The sequence below is a fragment of the Chelon labrosus genome (genome assembly GCF_963514085.1).
Source record: "Chelon labrosus genome assembly, chromosome: 12".
Taxonomy (NCBI): Eukaryota; Metazoa; Chordata; class Actinopteri; order Mugiliformes; family Mugilidae; genus Chelon; species Chelon labrosus.
In genome coordinates this window covers 24,741,458-24,757,231 of record NC_140345.1, presented here as the reverse complement: position 1 = coordinate 24,757,231, position 15,774 = coordinate 24,741,458, and the positions used below count along the sequence as shown (strand labels likewise).

The window sequence follows — 15,774 nt, the reverse complement described above, 5'->3', positions numbered from 1 at the left end:
TTTACCGGCTGCATTTATGTTTGCATAATAAAAGTTGGTCAACTACTGTACTTCCATAGTTATAGCACTCACATGGGACAGGTTAAAATGAACAACAGTATGAGCACGTTTTCTTTAGTAACTGCAGTAACGACTGTACATTCTTGTAATAGAAGCAGCTAGAAGCGCCGACAGCCTGAATATACGACACACAATCAAATGACTGGCATTGGTTTTAAATGGACAGTTCATCCTAAAGACAAAAACAATAAAATAAGTAAATTTTCACTGTTATTTATTATACACACCGATCAGGCATAACATTATAACCACCTTCCTAATATTGTGTATGTCTCCCTTGTGACCCCAAATCAGTTGGGACTCATCAGAGAATGGACATGGGCCCTCTGAGGGTGTCCTGTGGTGTCTGGGAACAGGATGTTGTTAGTGGGGGGACCTTTGAGAAGAGGGGCCTCTGTGGATCATCCCACAGATACTTGATCAGTTTGGGATCTAGTGAATTTGGAGGCCAGGTCAACACTGTGCGCTGTTCTTCATGTTTTTTTTTGGAGTTGTTCCTGGCTGCTGCCATCAAGGAGTGTCATTGCTATGGGGTGCGGGGTGCCTGGTCTGGTCTGGTCTAGGTGGGTGCTACATGTCTAAGTAACATCCACATGAATGAATGCCAGGTCTAAAAGTTTCCCAGCAGAACACTGAATTGTCACAAGATGGTCAATGTTATTTACTTCTCCTGCTAGTGGTTTTAATGTTGTGGCTGATCGGTGTATAACTTTATACATGCTTTTTTTAAATACCTAAAATCTTTTTTTTTTTAACGTGACAATCGTGGACAATGTTTAGTTTTTTAGTTTTATACAACCAACCCAAACTACTAAACATAATGTTGCATCGTCAGGTTAATGGTGCATGCTTCCTGAAACTAACTTCAGTTCAGGTTTCTGCACCACTAAAGGGAACTTAACTTATGCCACTTTAATATATAGTAGCTTTTACAGGCAATAAAAGGATTCACAGATGTATGTAGCGTGTGTCCGTAGTGCATGATGGCTGGCTGTTCTGGTGTCTGTGCAGATGTTGGCGTCTCTCATCGTGGTTAGTCTGCCCTCTGGTGGACACAATCAGACACGACCCAAGCGGCGCCTCATGGGGTGGAATTTCAGTATATTATGTTTGTGGTCAGCACATCCAGAGAGAATCCACACTCCTCATATCAGCGATACAGTTCATACTCAGACAAGACAGGGTTTATGTGGACTTAGTGTGTGCAAAACTGTGCAACGTTACATTTAAATACAGCAGTGAGAAAGGATAAAGGTGAGGACATTTGTACTTTCTTTTTGTGCTGGGATGCAGGGTCTATTTCTCGTACTTGGTCTATAATACAGACATACAACACTCCACTTCTCTCTCTCTCTCTCTCTCTCTCTGTCACACACACACACACATTCACACACACACACAACTGGAGTCATGTGAAGGTCTCAGTGGGCTGCGTCTTCTTCTCATTTGATGGCTTGCCAGATGATGATGATGAGGATGATGAGCACCAGAGAGCCCACCATGGCCAGCATGCACATCCTCTTACGGGACTTCCTCTGCACCCAGCAAAACATCGTGTTAGAACAAAAATGAAGTTCAAGCAGCTGGAAATGCTGGAAATCGAAAGCCTTGATAAATATTTGTTAGTGCACAAACTTCCTCAGAGGATACATCTACGTATTTAGCAATATCCAACACAAGGAACGTAAATACATAAGTAATTTGACTTTACTTTACACGTCAGATCTCAATTTACCGGTCGATCTACGTTCCAACCCCTCACCTATGGTCATGAACTTTGGGTAATGACCGAAAGAACGAAATTGCGAATACAAGCGGCCGAAATGAGTTTCCTTCGCAGGGTGGCCGGGTTCAGCCCTAGAGGTGGGGTAAGGAGCTCGGACTCCGTGTCGAGAGGAGTCAGCTGAGGTGGCTTGGGCATCTGGGAAGGACGCCTCCCGACGCCTCAAGGGACAGGTGTTCAGGCATATCCCACCAAAAAAAACGTGCTACTACCAAGCAAACCAATCACAGATCTTGTGGTTTGCATCCCCGCCATGCGTAGTTACATTTCTGGGGAGGTGCACGTCAGGCTACAGCGTTAGAGTCTGTGTAGGGACGCTCTGTGTCTGGGCTGTCGCTACACAGAAGCCTAAACCGCCTATTATGTCCCTTACTCTTCCTACAACAGAGTGTCCCTCTAGTGGACAAATTAGGAATAGCTCCAGGCCTTAGGTCTCACCTGATGGTATGCTGCCTTTTGCAACTGGACGACCCCTCTGTCGACATGAACCTCAGCGTTCTCCACATTGGCCTCAATACTGTCTGTTGGGCAAAGAACAGAAAGAGGAATCTAAAGTGGACGAATATTCGCTCTCACACCAACACAATATCGGTTAAAGGATCCTCTTCTGACTTACCAATCATCTCTCCCTGGTCGTGGATCATCACAGCCAAGTCCTTGAAGATCTGATTCACGTCCATAATGTCGGCCTGGAGAGGACAGGGACAAGAAGGGATATGAGGTGAACAGAGCTACTGAGCGTATAGAGGTGTTACCCTGGTCCTGATAAACTAGCAGCTGATACCTCCAGCTGTTTGATGTTAGTCTCTCTCTCTTTGATGATCTCCAGGTCCTCCTCTGTAATGGTGCTGGGCTCCTCGGTCTGAATCTGTCTCTGGCTCCAATCATCTTCCCTGCACAATAATATATAGCTTTATTTGCAGCTCTGTGTGTGTACCCATGCACATTGTTGTAGAAACATGGCTTGTGTGCAGCCAATCAAAGCACAGAGAAGGATATTGTGAAAAAAACATACTTCTCAAAAGTCACCAGCTCTTCATTCACATTGCCTCCATCTCCCTATAAACAGTAAAAGAACATTTAACAGCTTTTCATTGTGTATGCAAATGAATTAGTGATTCCATTAGTCACTAACGATTCACTGGCTGTTCAGGCTACAGATCTTGTCAAATCAAAAATCTGGTTTCACCATGACTCTGGATCCAGCTCGAGCTCTGGCCATCGACTCCTTCTCTTTCTCAGCTGCCCTCCGCTGCACCACCTGGAAGTTGTTGAGCGCCGCGGAGAAGTCATTCATTAAACGCTCCTTCTGCAGCTTTTGTTGCCTCTGGAAGAAAAACGAGAAGGAGAAGAAAAGTCGTGAAATCCAAAAGGGCACGGATTACACTTGCGATTTTCCCGAACTTGGATACAGTGCTGACCGAGCAAGAAAGAAGGCTAGACTAGGATTAATACGTAATACTCCCACAGATATGTACGCAGCTTAAATCAGGTTCTCTCCTGCTTCCTTTGCCTAAAAACTTAACTCCCCATGCCTCCTTCCTTCTCTGCCATATGTCCTGTTCACATGTCCCTCGCAGCGTTCCACTATCCATCCCTTCCTTGGTCCCTTTTGGCTAGCCATCACTAATTTGCTCTGTATGCAAATAAACGCTGACGTCATCTGGGGCGCAGTAGAATATTATAACAGCTACTGTCTCTAACTCTTTTTTGTGTGCAGCATGACTTTGGCACACACCTTAAGTAGCTCATATACCCACCTTTTCATGTTTCATAACAGCACCCCAGCATACAGTTGCACTATATCGTGTATTACCGGCGTGAAGTAGTTGATTAATGCATATAATTTACGAATAATCAATATGTTGTTTTAAAACTTAACAGATCTGAGTATAAAGTCTGTCAGTGACCTGTTCTGATGGGGACAGTGCAGGGGGCAGAGAACTCAGCTCCTTCAAGTGTCTGTTGGTTTCTTTAGCGATCTGGTTGGTGTAGTGCTGGAGCTGTTGTCTGCAGGGGGAAACACAAACACTGCTAAGAAAGGCTTGAAAGGTTTAACTAGTTACAGACTCAACCCTAACAGTAAATAGTAAAGCAATATCCAGCGAGATTCCATGGGATTCCAATACTTACAGCTTCTCTTGAACCTCGGAGGTCTCCTGCCTCGTCCCTTGTTGGTAGAGGAGGTTTTTGATCTGCCCGGCTGCAGAGGAAAGGAAGCGCTTTAGTAAATGTGTATATCTTTGACGGGACTATTAGGAATGTCCTGAGACAATGATCATAAAGCCCTATTAGTACCATTAATGCTGTGATACATTGGTAGATTATATCCTAAGAAAGGCCGAAAGCAAGGGCAACTGGACTTGTTTTTTTAGTTTTTTATCTTTGTAAGCAACATTAGATGCACATGGGAGGTGTCAGTGAATATCTGTGAATATCCTCAAGTCAAAGAGACTCTGCACTTTAAGGCCATATTCATTATATAACTGTGTCAGTGCCCAAACCTATGCTGACCTAACTGTACATACACACTATGGATCTCATCTTGCACAGACATGCCCACAGAGATGAACGGGCACGTGCATGTGTAGGAAACACAGTAAGCGCTCACAGTTTTGGCTGATCTTCTGGATGTTGGAGCTGCATATCTGGACGACACTGTTGAAGTCCCGTGGCTGGGACCGGCTGCTGTCTGCTCTCATGTAGGACATCCTGCTGCTGAGTCACACCGCCGATCAAACTCTGAACCTACAAGCATCACAAACACAGTTACAGTTAGGGCTGGAGCCTATCCCAGCTGTCGTCGGACGAGAGGTGGGGTACACCCTGGACAGGTCGCCAGTCTATCGCAGAGAGACGGACAACAATTCATACTCACACCTACAGCCAATTCACCTAGAATCACCAATGAACCTAACGAGCATGTCTTTGGACGGTGGGAGGAAGCCGGAGTACGCAGACACAGGGAAAACATGCGAACGCCACACAGAAAGGGGGGCGGGGTACAACCTGGACAGGTCGCCAGTCTATCGCAGGGCTACTTTTTCATTTTAATTATAAATATATTTTTGAAAAGATGTCTGAAAGTGTGAAATAACTTAAGTAGCGGTAGTAGTAGGAGATCATCATGTAATACTACAACAGAAAATAAACATGTTACAAACCTTTATCCACAAAATTATTATTATTATTATAATAATTATTATTATTATTATTATTATTATTATTATTATTATTATTATTATATACATTCACAGTTTCTAGAAAGAGTACAAAAACTCTAAACATCATGATGATATGTGATCATATTTAGGATGACACAGCCTTCTTCTTCTTCTTCTTCTTCTTCTTCTTCTTCGTTTTCTTCTTCTTCGTTTTCTTCTTCTTCTTCTTCTTCTTCGTATTGGTGTAACTACACCGCTGTGCTAGCAGAGGGACGCTCTGTGGAAGACAATGGGCTATACATACAGTATATTTATATATAAATATATATTTAAATGTCTATAGACGCAGGAGAACAAAAAAAAATGCTCCATATAAGACGTGGAATAGCCTAGTTAGCATTAAATACAGAGAAACAGACGCGAGCGAGAGCCAAACCCAAATCCTCACGTGAACTAGCTTAAAATAACTAAATATATCGGTGAGCTATAAGGCCTATAAACATCGAAGGCGATGTTAAACCACTCTATCACCGAATATATTTAATGTTAAACAGAGCTACTGTAATTCGGGTTATAATATATATTAAAAAAATAAATAAATAACCGTCCATCCACATTTGCTGTTATTACTCAGCGCTAATAACGGTGCCGATGTGCACCTCTCGTCTGATTATTATTAGTTCTAGTGTTTTCTACCGTTGATTAAACACCTGTGTCCCTCAAAATCTTTTAGGAAAAATATAAATCTCTTACTTGCTGAATCTGGCGTCGACAGTTGTTCTCCAAAAAATGTTTCGGATAAATGTGTTTACATCGCAAACAGCCTTTAGAGAAAAAAAGAAAACACTAAAACCCAGCCCGTCTCCGACGTCACGCGCTCGTAGCTTTTAATCCGACGTTTTTCTGACGCTGCGTTCACGGTCGGTGCTAAATGCGGGAGCACAATGGCTGAAAGAGAGATTTCCGGAGGGTCTTTGAATGCGGCGTGACCAGTCCTTTGACCCCGTACTAATAGATAGATAGATAGATAGATAGATAGATAGATAGATAGATAGATAGATAGATAGATATTGCAGTCTCAGCACACCATGTATAATCTATAACGATAAAATATATATAAACTTGTGTAATATTTACAATAATAATGCATTTTTAATAGTAAAATGAAATGAAATTGCAATGAAATTAATGATTAAATACACAAACAATAAACAGAACAATTATGTGTAAAATGTGTCAGTTGCAATTTACAATCAGTGTCATCTGTAACACACAGACGACGACTTGTACACACACTGATGCACTAAGGCGGGAGAGATTTCCTGTAGCGGCGTTCCTTGAGACAATGAAGTTGTCTGAGCCTTTTAGAGAAGGTGCTCTGCTGTCTTGTCTAGTATATGGTGGAGAGGGTGGTCGGGGTTATCCACGACTGATTGTTCAGTGTCCTCATCCCTACCACCGCTTCAAAATACAAAAGCCTATTGCATTTACTTTGCTTTTCTGAGCAAAACCAAAGAGTAGTATGGCAAAAAATGCAGTATTGTCGACCTAACCACTAGAGGCTTTTTAATATCGTTTCATCAGAGAGTTGTTGATCTTGGAAGTCTTGGGTGCCTAAGAGAGAGACTAAAGTATCTCAGCGTGTCCTAAACCCAAATAAAAATAAAGCTTGACTGTTCTAAACAGATGGGACATTGTGTGTTCAGTTCATCCTTCCATGAACAGCAGGTCTCCAGCGTACTAACAGATCTAACAGAACTTTATCTTGGAAACACAGGATTTACTTTGCTTTGAAAATGGTGTGATTTGGAGGCAGCAGCAGGAATCTAAAAAGATATAAAGCAAAATGTTGACTCTTCTCGCAGTAATCCCGTGCCTGTCCCATGACTCTCATGCTGACCTAATTTAACTAGCCTAAATGCAGCAGTGTGTGCCCCCTCCACGTGACAGAAGACAGAAGTCGACAATTGCCTGTGGACAGAGACAGATATGAGGAGGAAAAAAAGCAGTTGAGACTCTTCTTATCATATAATTTATATTATCTTATAAACAAAAGAGCTCTTTCAAGGAAAGGAAGAGAAGAAGAAGAGTCTGACAGAGAAGAGATTTCTGTGTGGACTATGATGAAGCTTCCTCTGCAAAGGATTTTAACAAAACTGGAAAATAGGGATCAGGAGTTGGGCAAGGCATCTGGCATTGCTGATTTCGAAGGAAACAAAAAAAGGGTTTGTGAACAACGGTTTAACCAAACAATGTGATTCTCTGCTCAGAAACCCAGACAGTGATTAGTAGATTAGTAGGACGCAAAGGCCCGTTTAATCAGAAGCAGTTACCACAACTGTGCAGGGAGAATGAGAACCACACACTCTGACCTTTTGTGATGCTCATGTGAGAAACAAAGGAGTGGAGTGGAGTACGGCCATGTGACCAGCGTGACTGTAAACAGCCATCAGTTACACGTGGTGTGGAATTTGTATTAACTAGATATGGTTCTTAGAAATGTTGATTATGAGGACTATTAGATTTATTTCCACCCAGTGTTGCATTCGTTTTTCACCAAGATCTTGTATTGACGATGGGAGAGTCTGACCACCGCACAAAGCCTTCTCCAGCACATCCCAAAGATTCTCAATGGGGTTAAGGTCTGGACTCTGTGGTGGCCAATCCATGTGTGAAAATGATGTCTCATGCTCCCTGAACCACTCTTTCACAACCTGAGCCCCATGAATCCTGGCATTGTCATCTTGGAAAATGCCCGTGAACATCAGGGAAGAAAAAATAATCCATTGATGGAATAACCTGGTCATTCAGTATATTCAGGTAGTCAGCTGACCTCATTCTTTGAGCACATAATGTTGCTGAACCTAGACCTGAGCAACTGCAGCAACCCCAGATCATAGCACTGCCCCCACAGGCTTGTACAGTAGACACTAGGCATGATGGGTGCATCACTTCATCTGCCTCTCTTCTTACCCTGATGCCCCCATCACTCTGGAACAGGGTAAATCTGGACTCATCAGACCACACAACCTTCTTTCATTGCTCCAATGAAGCTTAACGACACGACAAATGCGATCTGGTCATCTTTCTTTGTTTACTAATACTTTTATTTCTTCTGTCTTTTCAACAAGGTACAATAATATGGGGATCATTTAAAAAAACAAAAAGAAAATCAATCATATTTTTGTACATTAGCTGAGAAAAGTATACGCAGTCGATTAGATTTAATTAAATTAAAGGTGGGAATGTCTTCATGAAAGAGGGACACATTTAGTTTTCACTCCAGTAAAAATGACATCGTCATTTTCAGGTTTCACAGACTCATTACTTTATTCCCTCACATTGGTTTTATTTTGATATCAACTGATTCTTCCCCCTTAACCCTGGGATACTGGCACAGTCATTACTTTATGTTTGAATTCGGACATCCCATGACAGATTTTGGTTTTAACACGTTTTAGTTTGACTACCAACCCAACACTGTGTGGTATCTGCTGCCACCTGGTGGACGTACAGGACAACAACAACAACAACACAGGACTGGGTTTATCAAAGACGATGGGTAATTCAACATGTAGGTTTAAAAATACACATTCTGTGAAAATTAACTATTTGTATATTGCTCCTTAAATAGGTCAATAAAAAAAAATTTATCATCCGAATCCCCTTTAACTCTAAAATGAATCCAAAACAATATTACTTATTGATAGAGCTCAAAGAAAGTACATCTCCAGTCTGTCCTGGTTTGATTGCACTGTTTAGTTGTGATGCAGCGCTGGTTGCGTTTGGACGTAGGACTGAGCAACGCTGAGGTGTCCGAGCTGCATCGACCCTGATCCGCGACAACGTGTGAACGGTTTTAAATAAATCCTGGGAAGAGGTTCTGTAGGAGGAGGATGATTCCCACCACCATGAGGCCACAGAAGAACAGCACCAGCCAAACGGGGAAGTATCCTGTAGAAGACAAACAGATGAAACAGTGAGATGATCTGAGGTTAGACAACACATATGTTCGCTTGATGACGATGATGATGATGATGGTGCAGGGCTTACTTCGGTTGGCGACAGTATGCACTTGACAGCGGCTGTCCACAGCCACACTTAACAAGGCTGTCTCGTTATTCCCTTTGATATTTTTGCCTTTCATGGAGTCGGGCAGGAAGGCTAAATCTGTCACCACGATGCCATGGGACTCCTGCACGTAATACAGCTTCTACACACAAAAAGGGAGAACAAATTAGCAAATTATTATTAAAAAAAAACACGGCTGCTCGCTTGATTTATGGACTGGTTAGCGGTCATGCATGTGTTACCTGTAGGGAGAAAGCGATGTAGATGGCTACTGATCCTGTCACAGTTCCAAGGCCAAGAAAGGTCCCAGAGTCACTGTCAAGAATAAAATTAAAAGAGATTAAAAGAACGTACGTGTGACTACCATTCTTGTAATGAACTTATTTCACTTGCCCACTCAGGTTATAAATCACAATTCCAGTTGCCTTGAGAGCTCAATAAATTATTACCATTTTCTAGTCTTTGCTTGCAGTGCTAAATGCTACTTCCTGGTTTCAGCACATTTCAGTTTGCTATTGAAACACGATGTAGCTTAGCATTACTAATGGCTGCTGCCGTCAAGGAGTGTCTTTGCTATGAGGTGGAGGTGCCTGGTCTGGTCTAGGTGGGTGCTACATGTCGAAGTAACATCCAATTTTAACATTTTAATGTGTTAACTAAGACATTCAGTCTCAATCTCAGTATCTTCTGAATCGCTTTACCTGACAGCCAGACTTGAGATGACCTCAGTGCCACAGGGAGCAGTCAGCATGGGCAGCAAGCTCTTGCCGTCCCACTTGGTGAGATAGCAGGGAGGAGGTTTTCGGTCTCTTTTATGGGGGATTTGCACCGTGTAAAGCCTCAGGGTGTCTTTTTGGTCTTCTACCCTTCCAAACCTGAAATGGATGAAAATGAAGCCATATACAGCGTCGTTAGGGTTAGGGTTATCCATGGCAGTGGAGTTTAACACGAGTCCAGACAGGAGACGAAGAGAACCCAGTCAAACACATTAAACAGTTTTTGTGCTTGTTTATTCAGGAAAATGAGCCAATATTTCATATCTGTGAAGTCTGTGAAGGAAGAATTAGAGTCCATCTGTCCAGAAGCGTTTCCAATCAATGTAATAAGACTCAGTCTGATCTTCACAACACATGTTTATGGAAGTGTATGATGACACAGACAAAGGAGCTTCCTGAGGAGCTCAGAGAAAGAGTTGTTACAAAACCATCCCGTCCTTATTGGGCCTGTGTTGCTGCATCTGGACCAGGACAGTTTGAACATCACTGATGGACTAGTGACTTCTGAATTATACCAGAGAATTCTAAAGGAAAATGTCAGGACATCTGTCCATGAGCTGAACGAGCCCAAGAACACGAGTTGTTCTACAGAAGAACGGTTACCGGAAATGTTTAGTTGCTGTTACTGCTGCACAAGGGGGTCAAACCAAATAATTCACTTACTTTTGCACCTCACAGATATGTAATATTGATAATATTTCTAATAAACAAACACCAATGTATATTTATATTTAATTTGTTTGATTTGGTTCTCGTTTTCTACTTTCAGGACTTCCGCCGATGTCATTTTTATGCAGAAATGTTGAAAATTATGAGTGGTGAAATTACTTTTACACATCAACAAGATGAATATAGTGAGGTGAACTGATGGGACACTCTTAATCAAAACAGAATGTGATGTGTTTTTTTACCTGCACGCCATATATCGATACGTTTTCTCAGCTATTTGAGGCATAGTTTCACGCCAGTTAAGGCCTATAACCAACTGGTTGCCACTCCATACGCTGCAGGCAAAGTCCCGGCCAACAGTCACCAGGTGCTGTATAAAAAAAAACACAACACACTGACTGTTACTGATGAAAGCCATTTATCATTATGTCATTATCTAGAGTCCACCTTAAACATCCACACCAAGAGGTGTCAGCGGTTCACCTTGTTCCCTGGACTAATGTCCAAGTCTTCAATTTCCCCTTCATGTGCTTTGAAATCAAACTTCTTCTTCAGGGATGGAAACTGAAATAAGAACAGAGCGACCAGTTTATGAGAGGAAACAACAGCAACAGAAAATGTGGATCAAAATATGTCACCTATGTATTTTTGCAAGTTCTCCCCGTCATTTATTTTGGCATATGACAACATTTTATTCAACATCTGGAGGACATCTGCAGTACAGCCCAATAAACTCCTGATAAATACGTCTTTACTGCAAAAGTTTAATTAAATCGCTATAAAATTTCCAGTGTTTTATTGTTGCAGGTCAAAGTAGCAGGTCAAAGTTTGCAAAACTACTGATATATATTTATCACCTTATCATTTAAGTACTTGGCAGGGCTGTGGTGTTGTTATGGAGGTCAACGGACAGATACACCGATCAGGCATAACATTATGACCACTGACAAGAGAAACAACTAACATTGGTCATCTTGTGACAATTCAGTGTTCTGCTGGGAAACTTTTGGACCTGGCATTCATTCATGTGGATGTTACTTAGACATGTAGCACCCACCTAGACCAGACCAGGCACCCCCACCCCATAGCAATGACACTCCTTGATGGCAGCAGCCACCCCCAGCAGGATGCAGCCTGACACAGACACACACACAAAAATGCTTTAGGAACAACTAAAAAAAAAAACATGAAGAACAGCACAAGGTGTTGACCTGGCCTCCAAATTCACTAGATCCCGAACCACAGAGGCCCCTCCCCTCAACCCATAAGACCCAAAGACCCCCCACTAACAACATTCTGTTGCCAGAGACCACAGGACACCCTTAAGCCCAAGTTATGCTTCCGCGTTGACACAGCGCGAGGGGGCGTACGGACCTATTACGTCCGTGCGGACCCCCGTACGTCCTACGCAAGGGCCAGACGTGCACCTCCCAAAAATCCTCGGCGCGCGTCGAGGCGACGCAACAGCAACGCAGCAGCAACGCAGCAGCAACGCAGCAGCAACGCAGCAGCAACGCAGCGGCATTGGCTGTGATTGGTCCGCTAACTACATCCCCTGGAGACCGCTTTTCCGGTCCTTTCTCGTGCCCTAATTTGCAATAGAAGTATTTCTTCCTCTGCTTGAATAATTTGGAGCTCCAACGCCAGTCTCTCTGTCTCGGTGTCCATCGTTCACTGTGACTACGACAAAAGCCGGAAGGTAAATAACTATACGAGGCGAGATAAGTCACAAGAGTCTCGGTCGGTCGGTCACAAAAAATCATAGCGCCCTCTACCGGTGTGGCATTGAATTGCATTTCGACACGTAAACCCCACGCAGAACCATCACGGTCTCACGACTGCGTCCAAGCAACTGCGTGGCCATTGCGTGATCACTACGCGGAAGCATAATCCAGGCATCAGAAGGCCCATGTCCATTCTCTGATGAGTCTCAACTGTTTTGGAGGCACAAGGGAGACCTACACAATATTTGGAAGGTGGTTATAATGTTATGCTTGATCGGTGTATAGCAGCTGACTTTCACATGTCTGGTTCCTACACTGAGCTCTTCACCCTTAAATGAATCAGATTATTGCAATGCACGCTCCAGAGCCTGACCACACCACTCATACGTGGCAGGCGGTTTACCTCCCAGACTCTGATATGTCCGTCGGTGCCTCCCGTCAGTAGAAGGCTCAGGTCGGGACTGAACCTGACCACTTTCTGGAGAGGGTCCTGAGGGTTCAGGTCTGACTGCACTTCAGCCAAACCGGTCACGGAAATGTGAGCCGTCTCGTCCTTCATGTCCGACGTGTCTCCAGATGCGGCAGCTCTGTCCTGTCCGTCTTTGTCCCCTTTCCCTGCTCGTCGCCTGGCATTTCCTTGCTGCACGCTGTTCCCAGCTGCAGAGACGACACTCACTTTTAACGGATAACAAAAACTCCTGGATGGATAACGTGTTGGATTGTGAAGTAAGACAAGTTTATGTAAACTCAACTGGAGCCTCCTAGCGAGCTCCCCTCAATCATCACTCTAGTTTTATAATGGTTAGCAGAAGCACAAACATGACTAAACTATGATTAAATCAACAAATTAAACCAGCCACGAACTGCACAGAACATTTAGCAAGTATATTTCAGATTGCAGCAGCCTCACCGTCTTTATGAGCAGCTTTGCCTCCTTTCTGTGTGCAGTGTTTAAACTTCATCAGACAGCAGGTCCCGTCCTGCCCTGCGGCAATCACGCCGTTGCCCACGGCCATGTTCATCGTGGCACGCGTGTCCGTATCATGAGAGTGGAGGAGGCTGGCGCTGTACTGGCGATCCCCGACCAGCTGCACGTCCAGGAAGTGCTAAAAGCATCACGAATCACAAGTCATACGTGTTAGAAAAGACAAATGCAGCAGAGATGTGTTTTGTCGACGTGCATTTGCATTTTCAAAGGCCGCGTCAGTACGCTGTAGTACATAATACAATAACATACAATAATAATAAAACATTTAATCACTAAAACACTTGACTTAGTTAAGTACTTACCACAGCATTCTTTATGCCCGTCTTGGAGGCACCCCCTCCTCCTGCTGTGATCACCAGCCCGGTATCTGGGTCCACTTTAATAGAATATAAAGGGAAGGGGGCTCTGTACAGATCTGGCATCCTCTTCTTTCCCATTGTTCTTCATAAAACTGCTCCACACACACACACACACACACACACCTGCGGGAAACAAGTGTTAGTCTGTGTGGCAGTGGGTTTGGGACACCATCACACCAGGTGCATTCAGACTGGTGTCGCTAAGTTAGCAGACACATCATGGGGACTATCAGATAATACCAGCGCTTGTGTGATATGGAACTAAAGCCAGATAAGTCCAACAACAAAGCCTCAACTTGAAAACTTTAAGAAGAGACTTTCACTTTTTTTTTTTTCCTCCTACTGTGAAAGTTTATTCTATTATCAACATAAAAGTCACATTTACAGTTGATTTTAGAGGCTGCTCAGGATCTAACAGTCGCCACAGGATGATGACAGAGTCCATCTGTGATACCTGCCAGCGTGGAGATTGCACCAGAGTGTTTTTAGTGTGTTGTCTTTTCTTCTCGTGGTGGCAAATAAGTGCATCGCTGCTTAAATGCTTAACTGGGCTTAGCAGAATGGACATTATCATCACTGCCAGACAAATGTGATCCGTGACAGCCACAAATAATGACTAATAGCTTTACGCTCCCTGCACTGACGTGAGGAAATGTCACCGTTATGTAAAAAATCGCACAGTGAGGCTAATGTGTCAATATTGTTTCGCTGTAACTGCTACAGCTAGCACGCCGGGCTACTTGCCTGCTAGCTAGCTAGCTCGTGAATTTAATTTGAAGTCCCCCTACCTGGTGAAGTTAGGCCGGTTTGTCTCGTGTTGCTATACCACCAGATAGACGGGTAATAAATTTGACGGTTGCATGTTGAACGTTCAGTGACAGCGGCTAGCGGCGGACAGGAGCTAAGCGGCGGCAGCTGAAGCCATGCTAACCAACGGCAGCTGAGCTAAACAGGAACTTCCCCAGTTACACGTCAGCAGCGTAGGGCGCAGTACGTACGCTGCGTCATTGCGTCACCACAGGAGAGACGCCAGGGATTGTTTGTTTTTTTAAATCACATGATATTTTTTATTAATTTATTTAATTAATTTAATGTATTATTATTATTAACAATAATAATATTAATAATATAATAATAGTAGTAATAATAATAATGATAATAATAATAATTTATAAATTTTTGCTCTTCCTTACGAGTATTTGGAAGAAGGTTTGCTAATACTACTACTACTACTACTACTACTACTAATAATAATAATAATAATAATAATAATTGGTTCTTAGCCCGCTACAGGCGGACCAGTGAACTGATATGATGACCAAATAAAATAATATATCCCGGTATAAACTTGTGCTGCAGGCCCTGTTTACTGTTAGTGACCCAGACTGTCATAAATACTGCCTGTTATCCGCAGTTACTGTTGGCTCCAGTACTGAATTTCACCTGTATTCATATCTGAGCTTTGATTCAGAGATTACTTCGATGATCTCTGAGCTATGGGAGAACACAAAATATTTTCTTGTCCAGTCGTATTTGAAGTCCTCACATTACTGACTTGTTTACAAAAAAAAATTACATAAGATATTTCAAATTATTCCTCATCCATTAGATGCATGAGCTACTATTCCAGATTTCCGCTGCTGACAAAGTGAACAATGCCCATTTCATCCTTTTAAGTCATTTGGAAAAGCATTTATGACGTTTCCTTGATGTTTCACTTCCAAATTAGATTGATTTTCGAATTAGAGTGGAACTGCAGCCCATAATGGCAATAAGCATTCACACAAACCGCCATAATAGATGGCATTATCAGTGTCAAGACTGAAATATGTGTGGAGTTTGGATAACTGTAGGCGAAGAATTGGATTACATTTGCATTAGAACCATTTTGCAGCCAGCGTGGACCCGATTTGCATAAGCGGCAAAACTGAACCTGTCGCCTTCTGGTGGCAACATTTTGGAACAAGATATTTGTGATATGCCGTCCACCGTTACTGTCTTACTTGACTATTGTAATTTAAGAGGATTTCTCTCTTCAAACATCTACTCTGCCAAATGTCAAACGATGCAGCATGCTTTAATCCAGCACAATCTGTCTTCTCCTCTCTCAACATACAGTTTATTAATTACAGCGCGGCCTGTTCTCAGTGGTAATCCATCTCCCACAGTAACATCATTGG

General features: G+C 42.9%; 2 protein-coding genes across 5 annotated transcripts; both read right to left on the bottom strand.

Annotated features, from left to right (window-relative positions):
- On the bottom strand, positions 1 to 5,895 carry LOC311496883 (syntaxin-12-like). 2 transcript variants are annotated; one of them, XM_084556907.1, is made up of 10 exons: positions 5,761 to 5,895; positions 4,455 to 4,591; positions 3,977 to 4,046; positions 3,754 to 3,853; positions 3,033 to 3,170; positions 2,859 to 2,902; positions 2,628 to 2,736; positions 2,460 to 2,532; positions 2,282 to 2,364; positions 1 to 1,595 (listed from the first exon to the last, which is right to left on the bottom strand). In XM_084556907.1, the coding sequence occupies exons 2-10, from the start codon at positions 4,552 to 4,554 to the stop codon at positions 1,503 to 1,505; spliced, it is 810 nt and encodes a 269-aa protein (XP_084413033.1). In that variant the 5' UTR covers positions 4,555 to 4,591; positions 5,761 to 5,895; the 3' UTR covers positions 1 to 1,502. The 2 variants fall into 2 exon arrangements, with proteins under 2 accessions (XP_084413033.1, XP_084413034.1); XM_084556908.1 differs by lacking the exon at positions 5,761 to 5,895 and adding an exon at positions 4,739 to 4,872.
- A 2,362-nt stretch (positions 5,896 to 8,257) lies between these two features.
- Positions 8,258 to 14,539, bottom strand: preb (prolactin regulatory element binding). 3 transcript variants are annotated; one of them, XM_084556903.1, is made up of 10 exons: positions 14,383 to 14,537; positions 13,538 to 13,717; positions 13,158 to 13,353; positions 12,651 to 12,904; positions 11,007 to 11,087; positions 10,766 to 10,893; positions 9,780 to 9,953; positions 9,321 to 9,393; positions 9,061 to 9,220; positions 8,258 to 8,961 (listed from the first exon to the last, which is right to left on the bottom strand). In XM_084556903.1, exons 2-10 carry the CDS (start codon positions 13,670 to 13,672, stop codon positions 8,867 to 8,869), a joined length of 1,296 nt encoding a protein of 431 aa, XP_084413029.1. In that variant the 5' UTR covers positions 13,673 to 13,717; positions 14,383 to 14,537; the 3' UTR covers positions 8,258 to 8,866. The 3 variants fall into 3 exon arrangements, with proteins under 3 accessions (XP_084413029.1, XP_084413027.1, XP_084413028.1); XM_084556901.1 differs by having other exon boundaries at positions 8,258 to 9,220; positions 14,383 to 14,539; XM_084556902.1 differs by having other exon boundaries at positions 8,258 to 9,220; positions 13,538 to 13,711; positions 14,383 to 14,539.
- Positions 14,540 to 15,774: the final 1,235 nt, after the last annotated feature.